General features: G+C 47.0%; 1 protein-coding gene across 1 annotated transcript in view; it reads right to left on the minus strand.

The window, feature by feature from the left end:
- Window positions 1–3,179, minus strand: part of Colq (collagen like tail subunit of asymmetric acetylcholinesterase) — a 95,988-nt gene extending 92,809 nt beyond the window's left edge. Inside the window, exon 1 of the mRNA XM_051141599.1 lies at window positions 2,998–3,179. Within this exon, the coding sequence (XP_050997556.1) occupies window positions 2,998–3,103 (106 nt within the window). The 5' untranslated portion in view covers window positions 3,104–3,179. The remainder of the gene's footprint in view (window positions 1–2,997) is intronic.
- Between the last annotated feature and the right edge of the window lie 14,261 nt (window positions 3,180–17,440).

Below are 17,440 nucleotides of genomic sequence, written 5' to 3' on the forward strand. Positions count from 1 at the left end.
AACTCTGGTTGACCCCATTGTTTGGCCAGAAGTCTGAAGTCTGCATTGCCAGTCACAAGATCCGGGGTTAGCAATGCATCCAGACGGCCTGTGGGGCTCGGGGTATAGCTCAGTGGTGGAGAGCTTGCATGGTCTGTTCAAGGCCCTGGGTTCGATCCCTGGCAACGTGAAAAACGAAAAGGAAGGAAAGAGAATGGGAAGAAGGAAAAGGAAGGGAGGAATAAAGGAAAAAGGCAGGGCAGGGCCGGATGAGCCTGCACATGGCGGGCAGGTTAGCCTGTGTCTGCCTCGCCGGTGCCTTGGCCCTGTGCCAAGCAGGGTGATCCCATGGTGTGTGTGTCAAGGAGCTCCACACTGTCAGACCTCGTTTTGGGTTGGGTTTGGCCAGTGGGCGGCTCTGCCAACAGGTGGTTGGGATGGGAGGAGGAAGAGGTGGGAGACTTCCCTTCTCCCTGCTCTGGGTTCCTGTGTGACTTCACTTAATGCTTGCCAGCCCCTCCTGCAGGAGGCCACGGCCTGTGGGATCTATTTCCCATCTCCCTCCTGCTGCCTTCTCAAGGACAGGATGGGGCCGTCTTCCTTCAGTCACAGAGCCCTATGTCCTTCCACATCTCAGGTGGCCTTGACCCTACTCCCCTGAGAGTGACCCCTTCCTTCCTTCAAGTCTTCACATTGGAACCATCTAAGCTGCATCTTGTCACTTTGCTGTCCTGAGCAGCACAGCCTTCAAAAACCCTCCTCTAAGAGATGGCTCCACCATGTGGGTTCTTTCCTAAGTGAGCGGCTCAAAGAAATGACCGTCTCCTTCTGTCTAGCTCCATGAAGACCTTAGTGACCTGGGTTTAACATACATTAGATAATTAAACAATATGGACAGTTCCTCGATCCACAGATAGGGAGTTTTTTTGTTCTTTCACTCAACAAGTAGTTACTGAGAATCTGCGGAGGCAGCATTGTCTGACACTGGACCTATCTATAGTCAGGGATGCACAAGATGACACAGCCCTGGCCCCATTGGTGCTTACAGTCTACATCTGCCCGTCTGGCAGCAGCAGTCAGACAGCTCCTCAGAGGCAGGGCTGAGACCGCAGAAGCAAGCTTCCTCAATTCCTATGTCCTTAGCAGATTCTCAGAAAAATCTGTAACCCAAATAGAATGCAGAAACAAACATGACGCCAGATCGAGATTAGCTACCAAGGGTTAGCATACTGCCCCAGTCTGCCTAGCAACCTATGATGTCATAACCTACCTGCCACGAGGCATGCCCCTGCCCAGTATATAAAAGTACGAACCCACCCCGTCCCTCTCTCTTATCTCTTACCTCTTTGTTCTCTTTTGCTGTCACTACTCTTTCCCTCTCCCCCGCCCTCTACCCCTACCACTATAACAAACTTCTCTGTATCATATCTGTTGTGTGGCATCTTATTTTTCATATTTAAAGGCAAGTCCTCTTGAGACTTTTTTTTATTTTGTTCTTGTTTTGTTTTGTGTTTTTGAGACAGGATCTCTCTGTGTTAGCCTTGCCTGTCATGGAGTAGCTTTATATACCAGGCTGGCCTCGAACTCACAGCAATCTGCCTGCCTCTGCCTCCCAAGCGCTGGGGGATTAAAGGTGTGCACCACCACGCCTGGCTTTCTTGGGATTTTTGAAACAAAGTCTCACTATGTAACCCAGGCCAGTCGGGCCTCGGCTTCTCAAGAGCAGTTGTAGTAGGGCTACCAAACTTCTCAATGGAATCCACAGACGAGATGGACTTTGTGAAAGACTCCTGATAATATAAGCATCTGCTTTGTTTGTCTCCCTGCCCCCCTCCCCCCGCCCCAGCATTCTCTTGGGCCCTCCCTTCTTCCCTCTTCCCTGCTTCTTCTGTTTCTCACACTTTTATAATTAGCCTTCCAGCAATCTCCCGGTCATCCCCTTAGAGCCTGCAGTTTGGCAGCAAAGCTTGCCCATGAGCTGTTTTTATGAATGGAGAGAGGCTGTGGTGGGGGCGGGAGAGTGGGGGTGGGGCTGTTCCAGAGGAATGCCCTCCCTGTGTTCCACAGCCAAAGACACAGAATCAACTGGTGCTTAGAAAATAAGGTGTGACTAAAGGTGCCTTGCAGCAGTGGCTGAGATAAATGAGGAGACTGCGGGAGAGACAAGCAGCAAGCCCTGGGGTCGGCTTGCTTCCTCTGGTCCTCTGGAGATACTTGAATTTCCTCAGAAAGGTTTGAAAAGGCTATGCCAGTAACCCGATACTTCCCCAGTACCAGGTCAGGCAGGACAAGGACAGCAGTCTGGTGCCTTCAGAAAAGGCTGCCTGGCTGGCCAACTAAAAGCAAGCCCCTTCCTTAAATTTCCCAGCCCCTCACTCAGCAAGACACACCTGGCTCCAGGACCCCCTGACCCTCAGGAAGCCCTCACCACTCCCAGAACCTCTAGCTGGGTTGTCATAGCTGAGGGGAAGAAGGCTGGGCTGAGGAGACAGAAAGCCTTGTCCTGAGACAGCAGGGGAGCAAGGGGTGCCCAGTTGGCAAAAGGCCAGGCAGGACCTCTTGCCCTTCAGCAAGGTTGTCAGAGAGAGCGATCTGCTCCCTGGCATCCTGAGGTGAGCCCCACTGGGAGGAGGTCAGAGACAGGCTTACAGAAACACCTGGGATTCACTTCTCTGGAACGCGTACTTCTCCGTCCCCGGCACCCAATTTCCTGACCAAAATGAATCATGCAGCGAACAGGCAGCAGAGACAGGGACACAGAAGCTACGGCTTAGAGTCCAGTCTTTGAGCAGCTGGGCAGCAACGGTTGGAACAAGGACAGATGGGCCTTCCGAGCCAAGTTAGAAGCTTGGGTGACAGGAGGACCCTGGGGGGGTGGGGTAACCATCTCCCCACAGCCTTCCTCTGCTGAGAGCAGAATGGCAAAAAGATCAGGACGCACTGCAAGACAATCTTGGTTCCCCCTACCCTTTCTGCCCCTGCCAGACGGAAGCAAGCAAAGTCATGGTCATCAGTTACCTGCTGAGATTGGGACAACACTGTTGATGAAAGTCGGCTGAGACACGACGGAGAGGAAGAAGAGTTGGAGATAAATTCCCAAAGTCATTGGATTCAGGACAACCATGCTGGCCAGGGCTGGTAAATATCACACGCTAGAGGGCAAGGCTGCTGGGGGCCTCTCTCAGCTCAGCTTTGTCCTGACTGCTCTCTCTCTCTCTCTCTCTCTCTCTCTCTCTCTCTCTCTCTCTCTCTGCTTGCCTCCCTCCTTGCCTCCCTCCCTCTCTCCCTCCCTCTTCTTCCCCCATGCCTTTATCAAGAAAGAATGCCAACCATTTCCCATTAACCCGTGTCTGTACTACACAGGGTTATACTTATCTCAAGCTCTGGGTCAAATGCCCACATTAAAATTAAGATGTCAGAATTTTCTTTTTTTTTTTGAGTCTGAGGTAAGTGGCTGTTGAAAAGATGAGAAAGCTGGCAGCCAAGTCTCCAGTGTTTACTTGCAGCCATGCTTACGGGCAGATGGGTTTTGTACTCCATTACCCACCATCAGCTGCATACATGAAACACAGGTGTCCTGCCTTAGTACTAGCCAAGTCTCCTGATACAAACTGCCTTCTGTGAGGACAAGCTGCTGGCCTGGGGCGATCTTACCCACTAGGAACAAATGTAAATTGACCTAGGAATTTCTGCTGGGGAACTTGCATTTCCAAATAGCTATGAAAAGGTCCCCATCCCTACTCCCAGAAGCTGCAACCCTTGAACGGCAATGCAAAGCAAAGCAGATGAGAACAGTAAAAGGACATAAAAGCGAACCAGTCATTATCAAATTGCACTCGGAGCAACTGATATATAAAATATGCACCACACAACAGATATGGTATGGAAATTTTTATTATATGAGGGTTAGGGAGAGAAGTCGAGAGACACAGAGAGAGAGAGAGAGAGAGAGAGAGAGAGAGAGAGAGAGAGAGAGAGAGAGATGGAGAAAGACAGACAGAGAGACAGAGGAAGAGAGAAGAAAGAGGAAATAGTACAAGAGAGAGAGGAAAAGGGAAGGAGAGAGAGAGAGAGAGAGAGAGAGAGAGAGAGAGAGGGTTTGTCCTTTTATCCTTTTATATACTGGGCAGGGTGACACCTAGTGGCAGGTAGGTAATGATGTCATAGGTTGCTAGGCAGACTGGGGCAGGATGCTAACAGCAACAGCGCCATCAACTTAATCTTGGCTAGACAACATTTCTTGAAACACAAATAATTACAGGGGCTAGAGCGATGTCTCATCAATTAAGAGCATGGACATGCAAAGGGACCTGAGTTCAGTTCCAGCACCAGCACTCTGTAGCTCGCCACTGCCTGTGACTCTAGCTCCAGGGGATCTGGTACCTCCGGTCACCCAGGGCACCTGCACTCATGTGCACATACCCCGCCCCCCAGATACCTAATTTAAAAATAAATCAAAAATAAAAACAACGAAATATTTTCAATGGTTTATAAAGACTATTATAGTGATCTTTAGATTTAGATGTAAAGAAAACAATTAAAATGCCAATCTGCATAGTCGTTCCGTTTGCTTTAGTTTACGTGATATACTCACTGGAAAGGTTTACTCAGGTTCAGTGAGCATGGCTCCTCATCTTGGGCAAGATGGACTGTGGCTGGCATGGAGGATAATGCCACCCTCTAGTTTAGAGCCATACTTGGCCTCCATTCAGCTCTAAGTAGTGGAAACAAATTATCTGACGCCCCTCTACCCTTAGCCGTCTTAGTAGGGTTGTTGGAAAGGGCAAATGAGACAATGTGAAATGAACCGTATTCAGACTAGAACTTAGAGACAGCACAAATGGAATCCACAGTGCTGTGCTATGTGGGATACAAAGATGACCTTCCAAAATACCTCACACCTCTGTGTGTGTGTGTGCCAAAAAAATAAAGAACGAGCTAACTGATATAATTGATGAAAAAAGATGACGCAGGAATGGCTGCCCTTTGGGGGCCCACAGAGACATGCCTATAAGCCTCCAGTGTTTAAGGAGTTCATTCTTAGGAAATTTCCATTTCCCTGTGTGTTTCTTTTTTTTATTTTTTTGGGTATTTTTGAGACAGGGTTTCTCTGTGTAGCCTTGGCTGTCCTGGACTCACTTTGTAGACCAGGCTGGCCTCGAACTCACAGTGATCTACCTGCCTCTGCCTCCCAAGTGCTGGGATTAAAGGTGTGCGCCGCCATGCCTGGCTCTCCCTGTGTGGTTTTTATTTTATTTTATTTTTATTTTTAATGTTTATGGATGTTTTGCCTGTATGAATTTTGTAGCACTATATTTATTTATTTTAAAAGATTTATTTACTTATCATACATACAGTGTTTTGACTGCATGTACACCAGAAGAGGGCACCAGATCTCACTATAGATGGTTGTGAGCCACCATGTGATTGCTGGGAATTGAACTCAGGACCTCCAGAAGAGCAGTCAGTGCTCTTAACCACTGAGCCATCTCTCCAGCCCTCCCCGTGTGTTTTGTGGGCCTCTTTCTTATGATGCTACCCTAGCTACACAAGGCAGGAACGGTCATCTTCTCCAGACCCTCCTAGAAGGGCTGACGCTTGCAGAATCTAGGAATCTCAGCTGTGTGTCCATAACGAAGTCACCTAGTTACAGAGAGAGGCTCACAGAGCCTTCTTCTTAGCGGTGTTAGGTGGGATGTCAGCGGGAGACTAGTTCCTGTTAAACACAGGTACCGGGGCCTGGAGAGATGGCTCAGCAGTTAAGAGCACTGACTGCTCCTCCAGAGGTCCTGAGTTCAATTCCCAGCACCCACATGGTGGCTTACAACCATCTATATAATGTGATCTGATGCATACTGTATACATAATAAATCTTAAAAACAAAAAACAAAAAAACAGGTGCCACCTCACTGAGAAATTGCAGGAAACAGTCAACTGCCCGGTGGTCTGAGTTCAAGAATATACATTGTTCATCAGACTGAAAATGTGAAAACAGTGCTCCATGGTATGCAGTCATTAGAAAGAATGCAGGATGGGAAAGCATCTCAGTGGCTGACCACTCCCCCAGCATGTATGAGGCCCTGGGCTGGAGTCCCTAGCACAGAACCAAATCAAAAGTCTTTGTAACAAATGGTGCTGGAAAAAATGGAACTTCAACATACAAAACAGAGATGAAGGTTAACTTTTACCGTGTCCCACTTGTAAAAACTGGGTAAGGAGCTGGAGAGGTGGCTCAGCAAAGTTCTTGCTATACACAGCTCAGGGTCTCTAATGTGCCTCCTCAGAATCGGTGTAAAAGCCAGACAGGGTGGTACACACCCCAGTGCTGGGAGTGGCGGATCCCAGGGGCTCAATGGCTAGCCAGTTTAGCTGAAAGGACGAGATCCGTGTTCAGTGAAAGACTCTGTCTAAAAAATTAAGATGGAAAAGTAATTGAGGAAGACACTTGATGTCAGCCTCTGGCCTCCACATGCACGTGCATACGCACCTGTGTACAGCCCGCCACCCTGTGCCAGACACATGCACCCATGCACAAATAACACATATGATAAATGAACAAATAAATGTAATAAAAATAATTAGTCCAAGCTGGACATGCCTAATCACAGTTTGTGGGAGGCCAAGGGGTGGGGAGGATCACAGGCTATACAGCAAAACTTACCTTTTTTTGTTGTTGCTGTTTTTGGTTTTTCAAGACAGGATTTCTCCGGGTGTAGCCTTGCCTGACATGGATTCACTTTGTAGACCAGGCAGGCCAGGAACTCACTGAGATCCATTGCCTCTGCCTTCCGAGCTCTGGGATTAAAGCCGTGTGCCACCACTGCCCAGCGATAATGGGGTAAGTCTCAATGCATCACTTTCCTACTTTCCTTGTCGCTGTGACAAACGCCTGACAAAAACAGCTTAAAGACTATTTCATTCTGGCTCACAGTTTGAGGATAGAGTTCACTTCAGGGCTTCGGGAAAGGCATGGTGGCAGAAGTCCACGGCGGCGGCAGCGCACAGTGACTGGACACATGGCCTCAGCGGCCAGGAAGTATACTCCATGGATTTGCCCCTTTTTTATTCAGTGCAGGACGCCAGCCTGTGGAGATGGCGCCACCACCAATCAAGGTGGGTCTTCCCTCCTCAGGTAAATCACTCTGGAATCACTCTGACAGACAGGCTCTGAGATGTATTTCTATTAGTTGATCCTAAATCCCATTAAATTAATAATTAAGAGTAACTGATCAGCTGGGCGTTGGCGGTGCATGCCTTTAATCCCAGCACTTGGGAGGCAGAGGCAGAAGGATCGCTGTGAGTTCAAGGCCAGCCTGGTCTACAAAGTGAGTGCAGGACAGCCAAGGCTACACAGAGAAACCCTGTCTTGAAAACAAAACAAAACAAACAAACAAACAAACAAAAAAGATGAACTGATCACAGGGTAACCCTGAATTATGATATTAGAGGCACAAATCATATGTGACAACAGACAAAAAGACAGGTTACAGCTGTGTGGTGGCTAAGGTAAAATCTCTTGCCACCAACCTGATGATCTGAGTTTGACTCCTAGGACCCAAAAGGTGGAAGGAGACAAGCATCTCCAACAGGGCTTTTCTCATCTCCATATGGGTGCTGAGGCACACCACACTCACACTATACACAGTCACTCACACACATGTGCACATACACACATCACACAGACTCCCATGCATATACACTCACACACATATACACAAAATAAATACATAAATAAGTAAGTAAATATTTTTCAACAGGTAGTTCAGACTGGGTACTGACGTGCAGGGCTAACAGTAGACTGTTCTGGAGTGTAAAGGAATGCAGCCGTATGTCTTACTCTCCTCTCGCACATTCACTCATTCATTCATTCAACTTCTGAACAATCAGGTAAGCTTTATTGACTATTTATATATGCAAACAGAAAGATCTAAAATGTTGCACAATCCACTGGAGACTTTCCTTTTTTAATCTTACAAATAGTTGTATTATGTAAAATTTTTACAAATTTTTTGTTGTTTTTCTTTTCTTTTTAAATTTATTATAATTTATTCAGATTACATCTCCATTGTTATCCCCTCATTGGTATCTTTATCTTCCCACCCTCCCTCCCTCTTCCACCCTATACCCCTCCCCTAGACCTCTGACTGAAGGGAACTTCCTCTCCCCCCATATGACCACCACCTATCAGGTTTCATCCGGATAGCCTGCACTCCCTTCCTCTGTGTGCCACTGGATCCCATGGTGGGGAAGTGGGGTGGTGGCTCACAATTAGTTATTAACTCCAGCTCCAGGGGATCTGTTGCCATCTGCTGGCCCCCACAGGTACCTATACACTGATGGGATACACACACATATGCATTAAGAAAAACAAACAAACAAAAAACACCACTAATGTATCCTCAGGAAGCAGACTAAACTAGAGAAGAAAAAAAGCAGAAAAGGATAAGTCAGTAAGATGAGAGAGAAGTCATACGATTTTCATTAACCTTTTTTTTTTTTGGTGTTTTTTAGTTTTGATTTTGTTTTTGTTTTGTTTTTTTTTTTTTTTTTAACAGGATTTCTCTGTGTAGCTTTATCTATCCTGGACTCACTTTGCAGACCAGGCTGGCCTCGAACTCACAGAGATATTTGCCTCCCGAGAACTGGGATTAAAGGTATGTGCCACCACCGCCCAGCCATTAATTTGTTCTTTAATAATTACTTTTACAATACTCTCTGAATGGCTAGATCTAGGAGTTGGGACTCGGCGTGATCAGAGTGTGCAGAAATCCTTGTCCCCAGCAATTCTAAGCTTAGGAGGTCTCAAATCAGAAACACACGGAACAAGCCAGTAGCACTGAGAGTAATGCAGAATGCTGGAGAGGAAGAGTCAGAGTGGGCCACCCTGAGAAGGCAACCTTTACAGAGACCCGTGAGGATGCGCCGTGCAGGCACCTGGGAGGAAAGCAGGGAGGTTTCAAAAGCCACATGCCATTTCCTGATTGTTCTGCTTCCTTCTTGCAGTTTAGATGTGAGCTGCTTTAGCCACCATGCCTGCCTGCTGTCTGCTTCCTCTTCACAATGATGGTGATTATCCCACTGGAACCATAAACCCTCCTCCTCCTCCTCCTCCTCCTCCTCCTTCTTCTTCTTCCTCCTCCTCCTTCTTCTTCCTCCTCCTCCGCCTTCTCCTTCTTCCCCCTCCTCTTCTTCTTCTTTTAGGTTTTCGAGTCAGGCTTTCTGGGTTTAACAGCCCTGGCTGTCCTGGTGTCCTGGACTCCTTTGTAGAACAGTCTGGCCTCGAACTCACAGTGATCTGCTGCCCCTGTCTCCCGAGTGCTGGGATCAAAGGCATGTGTCACCACACCCAGTCAGCCTTACTTCTATAAGTTGCCTAACCCATAGTGTTTAGACACTAGAAAGTAACTAGTAGGAGCCTCCCTGTCACAGCAGAAGAAACGGAGGCTAACAATGATGGCACAGCCATCTTCCTAAGCTTGCAGGGCTATAATAGAAAACAGCCACATACCCAAACCTGCGTTCTTTATGCCACACTCCTATGCCCCGAAGCCAGATATCGTGGATAAGTGGGAGGCAGATGAGGGAGACTGTCCTGCTCTGGGTGCAGGTAGGGCTTGGAGGCAGCAGGAGGGCCTCTTAGCTAGAGATCCCAGAGGGAAACGATGAACTAAGCTTGGGAGGCAGATGGCAAGCAGATGTTGGTGCCTTAGCATACTGGAAGGATACTTCTAAGTTTCAGCCACTGGCCTACGGGGGCTTACTTTATTTGACTCAGGGAACTGCAGTGCTAGATGCTGCCAGGAGCTGCCAGCAGGGATGCTGACAGCCTGTTTCAGAACCCCCGTTGGTCTGCCACTCGCAGAGCCTATACCCCTACTCCTTCCTGTTTAAATCCTCCTAGTTCCCAGACATAACTGCCCACTGTGCACAGCCTTTGTCAAGAGGAATGTTTTCCCTCTTGGTTCATCACTAGTACCTGGCGGGGTGTGTGCGTGTGTGTGTGTGTGTGTGTGTGTGTGTGTGTGTGTGTGTGTTTGGCGGCAAGAGTACCACACTTTCAGCAGATAGCCAGGAACAAGCTGGCTGAGGAAGCATGTCAGAGTTCAGAGGAACTAACATTCCTCTCTGAGGTTCTAATCATACACCCAGGACTAACGAGTAGAGACCATCAGATCTCGGCACTCAGGCATCCCTGCTGCATTTGGCCTTCCTGTTAGCTCTTTGCTGGCCTCCTCGGCCCAGTGGAAGTGAGAAGGCCACCACTCCTTATGCTAACAACCAGGCAGGCTCTGCCAGAAGACGAGGTGGGGAATGCAGACTAGGCTCCAGACCACAGAGAGCTTCTGCTTCTTGCCCAGGGAATTTGAGGTGGGCCCTCTGGACTCCCCTCCAGGGATAGGCAGGAGAGGTGACAGGGCCCAGACCTGAGTGAGCAACAGTTACCTCTGTTTGAGTGGCAGTCACTTGATTGATCAGCAGTCTCCAAGGGGACTCCTGCCCATGATTAAAATGGCCCAGGTGGGGTTCTGCTCAATCAAGTGGTTGGGTTTCTTTTTCCTGGGAAGGGCCGGCATGGATTTTGGGTATGAGGAGAACGGTCTCTTCACCAGTGTGGCACGGACTTGAGATACTACACCCTGAAACGTCTTGCCAAACGCCTTGCCATAGGGCGCGCGCGCGCGCGCAAGACAGAGAGAGAGAGAGAGAGAGAGAGAGAGAGAGAGAGAGAGAGAGAGAGAGAGAAGAGTAGCTCTAGTTAATGCTTTCAATCCGATAACATACTTCTGTTAGTCCGTGCAGGTTGCAGCAGCACAATACTGCAGCCGGGCGGCCTGTCTCCAGAAACTGAAGACCAAGGCAAGGGCAGATTCAGCTCAGTGTCTGGGTCATAAACGTCCCGTCTTCTCGCTGTGTTTGCAACGAATGGAAAGAGTCCAGGGGCCTCTTTTATAAACACGCTAGTTGCATTTGTGACTCAATGTTCACAGCTAATCCTACGAACACTGTCACCTTGGGTGTCCGTTTCCAAATCTAAATTTAAAGGGGACATAAATCTCCAGTCTGTAGCAGTGGTTGGATATGTGTCTCCTCCCTCTGAATTGGCTGTTGACTTGGTGAGCAGAAGGCCCAAGAGCAGGAGGAAAGCACTAAGTTGTGTATAGGAGGGTTCCCACTAGACACCCAGCAAATAGTTCAGAAGAACCCTTTCAGAACAGAGACTACGATGACGCTAGAACCAAACCAAGCCAAACCCAAGTCCACTGGCAATTCTACACCTAGCAAAACTATCTCCAGGTGTGAAAAATAAGCAAAATAAATTTTTTTTTCCCAAAAAGGCAGAGATTGAGGCACTTTACCACAACCAGACTAGCCCTTGGGAAAATACTCAAAGGACTCCTATTTTAGAAACAAAATTTTGTGGCCTAGGAGATGGCGCAGTGGGCTCAAGGCCAAGGTAATGTATATTGTGAGCTCCAGCCCTTGTGGTCCCAGCGCTCCTAAGGCAAGGTGGGGGGAGCAGACTGGAGAACCTCTGAGGCTGGGAGGGTGGGAGGAGCTAGCCTGCACAGCAGAAACAAGACAAGACAAGGCTATCCCCTGGCCTCCACATGCTAAATTTTTAAGTGAATTGTTAAAAATAAAAGTATAAGCCAGGTATGGTGACACACACTTTTAATCCCAGCACTCACTCAGGAGGCAGAGACAGGCAGATCTCCAAGTTTGAGGCCAGCCTGGTCTACAGAGGGAGTTCTAGGACAGCCAGGGCTACCCAGAGAAACCCTGTGTCACAAACAAGCAACCCCCCCCCAAGAACAGAAAGAAAACAAACAAACAATATAAGAAAAGAAATGAATAACAGCAACAATAAACAAAAATACAAGGCTGAGTGTAGTGGCGCACACCTTTAGTGCCAGCACTTGGGAGAGGCAAGTGGATCTCTGTGAGTTCCAGGCCAGCTAGGGCTACATACTGAGATCCTATCTAAAAATTAAAAATTTAAGAACTAAAAGTAAAGGAACACTGAAATGGAAAGAGCTCTGCCCAACTTCCTTTATGCAGCCAGCATTATTCATACTGAAACAGCGCGCACACACACACTATAATAGCACATACAAAAGATCAAACAGCAAGGTCAGGTAGGGTTCCTCCCTGGGATATGCAGATGCTCCAACAGAAATACACAATGTGCTACACTGATAGGTGAGGGGGGGAAAGCTTCAACAGACACAGAAAAAACATTTGATAGGATTTACATTCGTTCATGGTACAAAGAAAAACAACTCAGAAGATTAAGCTTAGAAGGAAAATCACACACACACACACACACACACACACACACACACACACACACACACAGCGCCAGTATCAGACTGAATGGGGGAAGGCTGAAAGCATTTCCTTTAAGATCTGGAATAGGGCAAGGATATCCACTCTTATTTAATAAAGTATTGGAAGTTTTAACAAGAGCAATTAATCAAGAGAAACACATGGCATCCAAATTGGAAAGGAAGAAGTTTAATTATCCATGTTTGCAGATGACATGATTCTACTCATAGAAAGAACCAAGTATTCAATCAAAAAATGTCTGAGTTATAAACATAGTTAGATATTTAGCAAAGCTAGAAGATATAAAGGCAACATATAAAAACAGTAATAGCTGATGCACAAATAATGAACCACATAAAGAGAAATTAAAAACAATCTCATTCACAATATCCATGTAAAAGTTTATGATGAAACTTACCAAGGAAATAAAAGATCTCTACAATGAAAATTATAAAACAGCGATGAAAGAAATTATATAGGGCATGCCAAGAAAAATGGAACAATATGCTTTACTTCATAAATAGGAAAAACAGTACTATTATAATAACCATACTAGGGCCGGGCGTGGTGGCACACACCTTTAATCCCAGCACTCAGGAGGCAGAGGCAGCCAAATCGCTGTGAGTTTGAGGCCAGCCTGGTCTATAACGTGAGTCCAGGACAGCCAAGGCTAAAGAGAGAAACCCTGTCTCAAAAAACCAAACCCAAACCAAAACAAACCAAAACAAAAACAAAAAACAAACAAAAACAAAAAACCAACCATACTATAAGTAAAATCTATAGTTTCAATGCAATTCTCATCAAAATATCAACAACTTTCCTCACAAAAAATACAAAACAATTTCTAGTTAATTTGGAATAAAAAACAAAACAAACAAATAAACAAAAAATGGGAATAGCTAAAAAAAAATCCTAAGCATCATTAAAAATAAAAGAAGGGAAGGAGGAAAAAACTAGAGGCATAGAGCTAAGGCAGTAGCTGGGTGGGGGAGCACTGCTTAGCGTGCATGAGGTCCTAGGTTTAGTCCCGACACTGTTAGAACAGCAAACAAACAAACAAGAAAACACTGTCTTGCTGGGCAGTGGTAGCGCACACCTTCAACCCCAGCATTTGGGAAGCAGAGGCCAGCCTGGTCTACAGAGGGAGTTACAGGGCAGCCAGGGCTACACAGAGAAAACCTGCCTTAAAAAACAAAACAAAACAAACCACTTCCTGGAGAATTTGGAAGTGTCCCAATATCTAATTTCAAAACACATTGCAAAGCTATAGTAACTAAGGCAGCAAGATACCAGCATAGAACAGACACACGGGGCTACGGAGCAGAATAGAGCAGAATAATCTGAATTCGTGCAGCTGGCTTGTTGCTTTCAAAAGGCACCAAGCACAAATATCTGAGAAAAAGACAGTCACACCACTAAATGGTGCTGGCGAAACTGGATCTGCATATGCAGAAGTGAAAACTAGATCTCTCTCTCTAGTGATAGGACAGAACTCAACCCCAAATGAATCACAGACCTAAATCTTAAATCTGAAACTTATTACAAGAAAACTTAAGAGGGACACTTACAGGTGTGTCCACCCTGAGACCTGTAGTCTACATGCACTCAGGAGGCAGAGGCAGGCAGAGTTCTGTGAGTTCAAGGCCAGGCTGGTCTTACAGAGTGAGTTCCAGGACAGCTAAAGCTACATAGAGAAACCCAGTCTCACCCTCCAGCACCCCCCCCCCCGAAAAAAACAAAAAAAGAAAAGTTAGGAGATTTTTATGTGTTTTGCTTTTGTAATTTGATTGGGCAGGTCTTGAATATGAACTTGCTAAGCGACAATGTCATGTTGCAATGACCAAAGGCTGCGGGAGGCTGGCTGTAAGCAATGATGATGTAGGCAGGACCAGAGGCACAGGTAATCGGATTATGTCAGACTATATTATATACAAGAAGCTCCTGCCCAGCCAAGGAAATCATCCGCAGTGCTGAGAGTTGGAGGCTACATTGGCAAATTAGAAATCTTATAAGAGATGCTGCCCAGAAGTCATAAAGAACTCAAAGATGAACACCAAATGTTTAAATTAGGCTAAAGAACTAGGGGCACCTCAAAAGAAGGCATATGCAACGTCTAGCGCCTGCATGAAGAAAGCGCCCCGTTTGCAGTCATCAGAGGAACGCAAATCAGATCCACAGTGAGCTACACTGTAGGGCACTGTCCTCTCGGCTGCTGCCATCTTCCTGACATCAGCTATGCCTGCCTGCAACAGTCCATCACAAATGGGCCTGGGGATGCCCTTGATAGTCCAGCCATTCTTCCCAGCCGTTTGTGTGCAGTTCTACACAAGGCCCCAGGGCTTGGGGAGGGGCTAGCATGTGCACACTGAGGAAGGCCTAGGGGAAAGGTCTCTATGAGGACATGGCAATGCTGGGTAAAGATTTTGCACTGCAGCTGTTTTGGGGTCCCCTGTGCTCCTTTCAGTGCCCCCCTCATCTATGCTCTATAGAGAAGTCTAATAAATTGGTTCTCCATTAAGAACTGCTCTTACTTTACTTTTCTTTAGGACCATAGGAGGAGGGGGAGGCATTGCTCACATCTCCAGGGAAGGAATTTTAGCCACAGATATTATCTCCCCCACATTGAAAGGCCATTCCTGGGGCCTGGCGGGGGCGGGGGCAGGGGCGGGGGTAGGGGGAGTGCTTGTAGCATAGTCAGGATCCAAGTTTGATCTCCAACACTCATATAAAAAGCCAGGCATGAGCTGGCGGTGGTGGCGCACTCGGGAGGCGGAGGCAGGTGGATCGCTGTGAGTTCAAGGCCAGCCTGGTCTACAAAGTGAGTCCAGTACAGTCAACTCTACACAGAGAAACCCTGTGTCAAAAACAAAACAAAACAAAAACAAACAAACAAAAAGCCAGGCATGGCGGCCTGTATTTGTAATCTCAGCACACGTGAGGAGACACTGGAGCCCTAGGCTTAGTGCTCTGGTCCAGCAGGCAGGCCCAGGACCCAGTGAGAGAACCATCTCAAAAAACAAAGTGTAGAACTTGGAAATGGCTCAGTGAGGAAAGTTGTCGCCTTGCGATAATGAAGACATGAGTGGGATCCCCCAAACCCACATGAATATGGGAAGTTCACCGCATACAGCAGAGGGATGCTATCATCAAAAAGACAGAAACAAGCGCTAATAATAGCGAGAAATGAAGGATGAAAGTATAGCTGTATAGCCAGGCATGGTGCATACACCTTAAATCCTAGCACTTGGAAGGCAGAGACAGGTGGATCACTGTGAGGGCAGCCTGGTCTACAAGGCAAGTTTCAGGACAGCCAGGCTACGCAAAACAAAAAACTCAGCCCCAAAAAACAAATGAAAAAAGCCTTCTATAACTTATATGAAAAATTCATATATACATATGCACATGTGTATGCACAGAACATATTTGAGTGCTATAAAATAGGGTGCCCATTATGACACCATAAAGCTCAATTATGACATCACAATTCTCTATAATGGCATCACAAGTATGAATTGTGGTGAGGAGATGCTCCATTGTGCCATCACTGCATTAAATTATGACACCATAATTCACCGTGTGCTATCACACTGATGCCCTGTGTTACCAAAGGACTCCACTTCGCCATTACAGTGTTCCCTGTGTCATCACTGCCCTGCTGTGTTGGCACAATGAGCATCATGGTGCTGCAGTTGAGACACACTTTACATTGTGATGGCCAAGTGGTGCATTGGGACGTTCCAATGGAACATTCTGATGTCCATAGCCAAATGGGGCACTGTGGCGTCACAACAGAACACTGACTGAATACTGCAGCATCATGAAGGTGCAGTGGAGCATCATAATGTTGTAACGAGGCATTCAGTACTCACAGTGTAACGCTGCCCCATCATGAAGGTGCATCCTGGCGTCATTGCAGGGCATTGTGATGGCACAATGGTGTATTGTGACAATGTGAGGCAGCATCACAACGAGACAGGGGGACATTCTGATGGCAGGGAAGAGAGCACTGTGATGTGATGCTGTAACTCACGTTCTGATGGCACCATGGTGAACTTTGACATTATCATTTCAACCTAGTGATGGCACAATGGAGCCCTGAATCTTGGCAATTTACATTTGTGATATCACAATAGAGTAGTGTGATGTCATAATTGAGTGGAGTATCCTGACGCAATGGCGAATACTGATGCCACGTTCACATTGTCATGGAAAAATAGTACAGCAATTTCTCTGCTGATGGCACGACAGTTTGTGCACTGCCTAATCCCCAGGAGATCATCCTCAGAGGAGGAAACAGGGAGAGAAAAGAAACTATGTTTATTAAATTGTTATTGCTGTGACAAAAAAATACTTTAGAAAAACAATTTAAGAAAGAGAAGTTTATTTTGTTCATGATTTCAGGTTTCAACTCTTAGTTGGTAGGATCCATGCCTTGGGTGGAAGAGGGAGCTGCGGTGGGCTGCTTATCTGACCCCACCACAGGGAAGGGAAGGGAAGGGAAGGGAAGGGAAGGGAAGGGAAGGGAAGGGAAGGGAAGGGAAGGGAAGGGAAGGGAAGGGAAGGGCTGAGAGGAAGAGGAAAAGGGGGGAGGGAGGGAGGGAGGGAGGGAGGGAGGGAGAGAAAAAAGAGAGAGAGGGAGGGAGAGAGAGAGAGACGGAGAGAGGGAGAGAGGGAAGGAGGGAGAGAGAGAGAGAGGGAGAGAGGGAGGGAGAGAGGAGAGAGAGAGAGAGGGAAGGAGGGAGGGCAAGAGAGAAAGAGAGAGAGAGAGAGCCTGTTCCCAGTGACACACCTTCTCCAACAAGGCCACGCCTCCTAAGTCTACAATACTTCTATCAACTGGGACCAATGTACCAAGGAGGCCCCACTCTCATCCACATCACCACAGCCGAGTTCTGGCCTCCCCGAGTACCAGCCACGCGCATGGTACACAGATACATGAAGGCAAAACTTCCATATATAAAATAAAATAAATTTAAAAGAAATGGAGATAAACCGTGCTTTCTTCAAGGCCATTTTGTCCCTGTGACTAGAAGTGGAAGGTTTGAAACTGTCTTTTTCCTGTTCTTAAACTGTGATGTACACTGGACATTTAGCAGGGGTGGGGTGGGGGCTTTAACCGATGTGTCTGTGTGGA

This window comes from Acomys russatus, chromosome 3 (genome assembly GCF_903995435.1).
Source record: "Acomys russatus chromosome 3, mAcoRus1.1, whole genome shotgun sequence".
NCBI classification, from domain to species: Eukaryota; Metazoa; Chordata; class Mammalia; order Rodentia; family Muridae; genus Acomys; species Acomys russatus.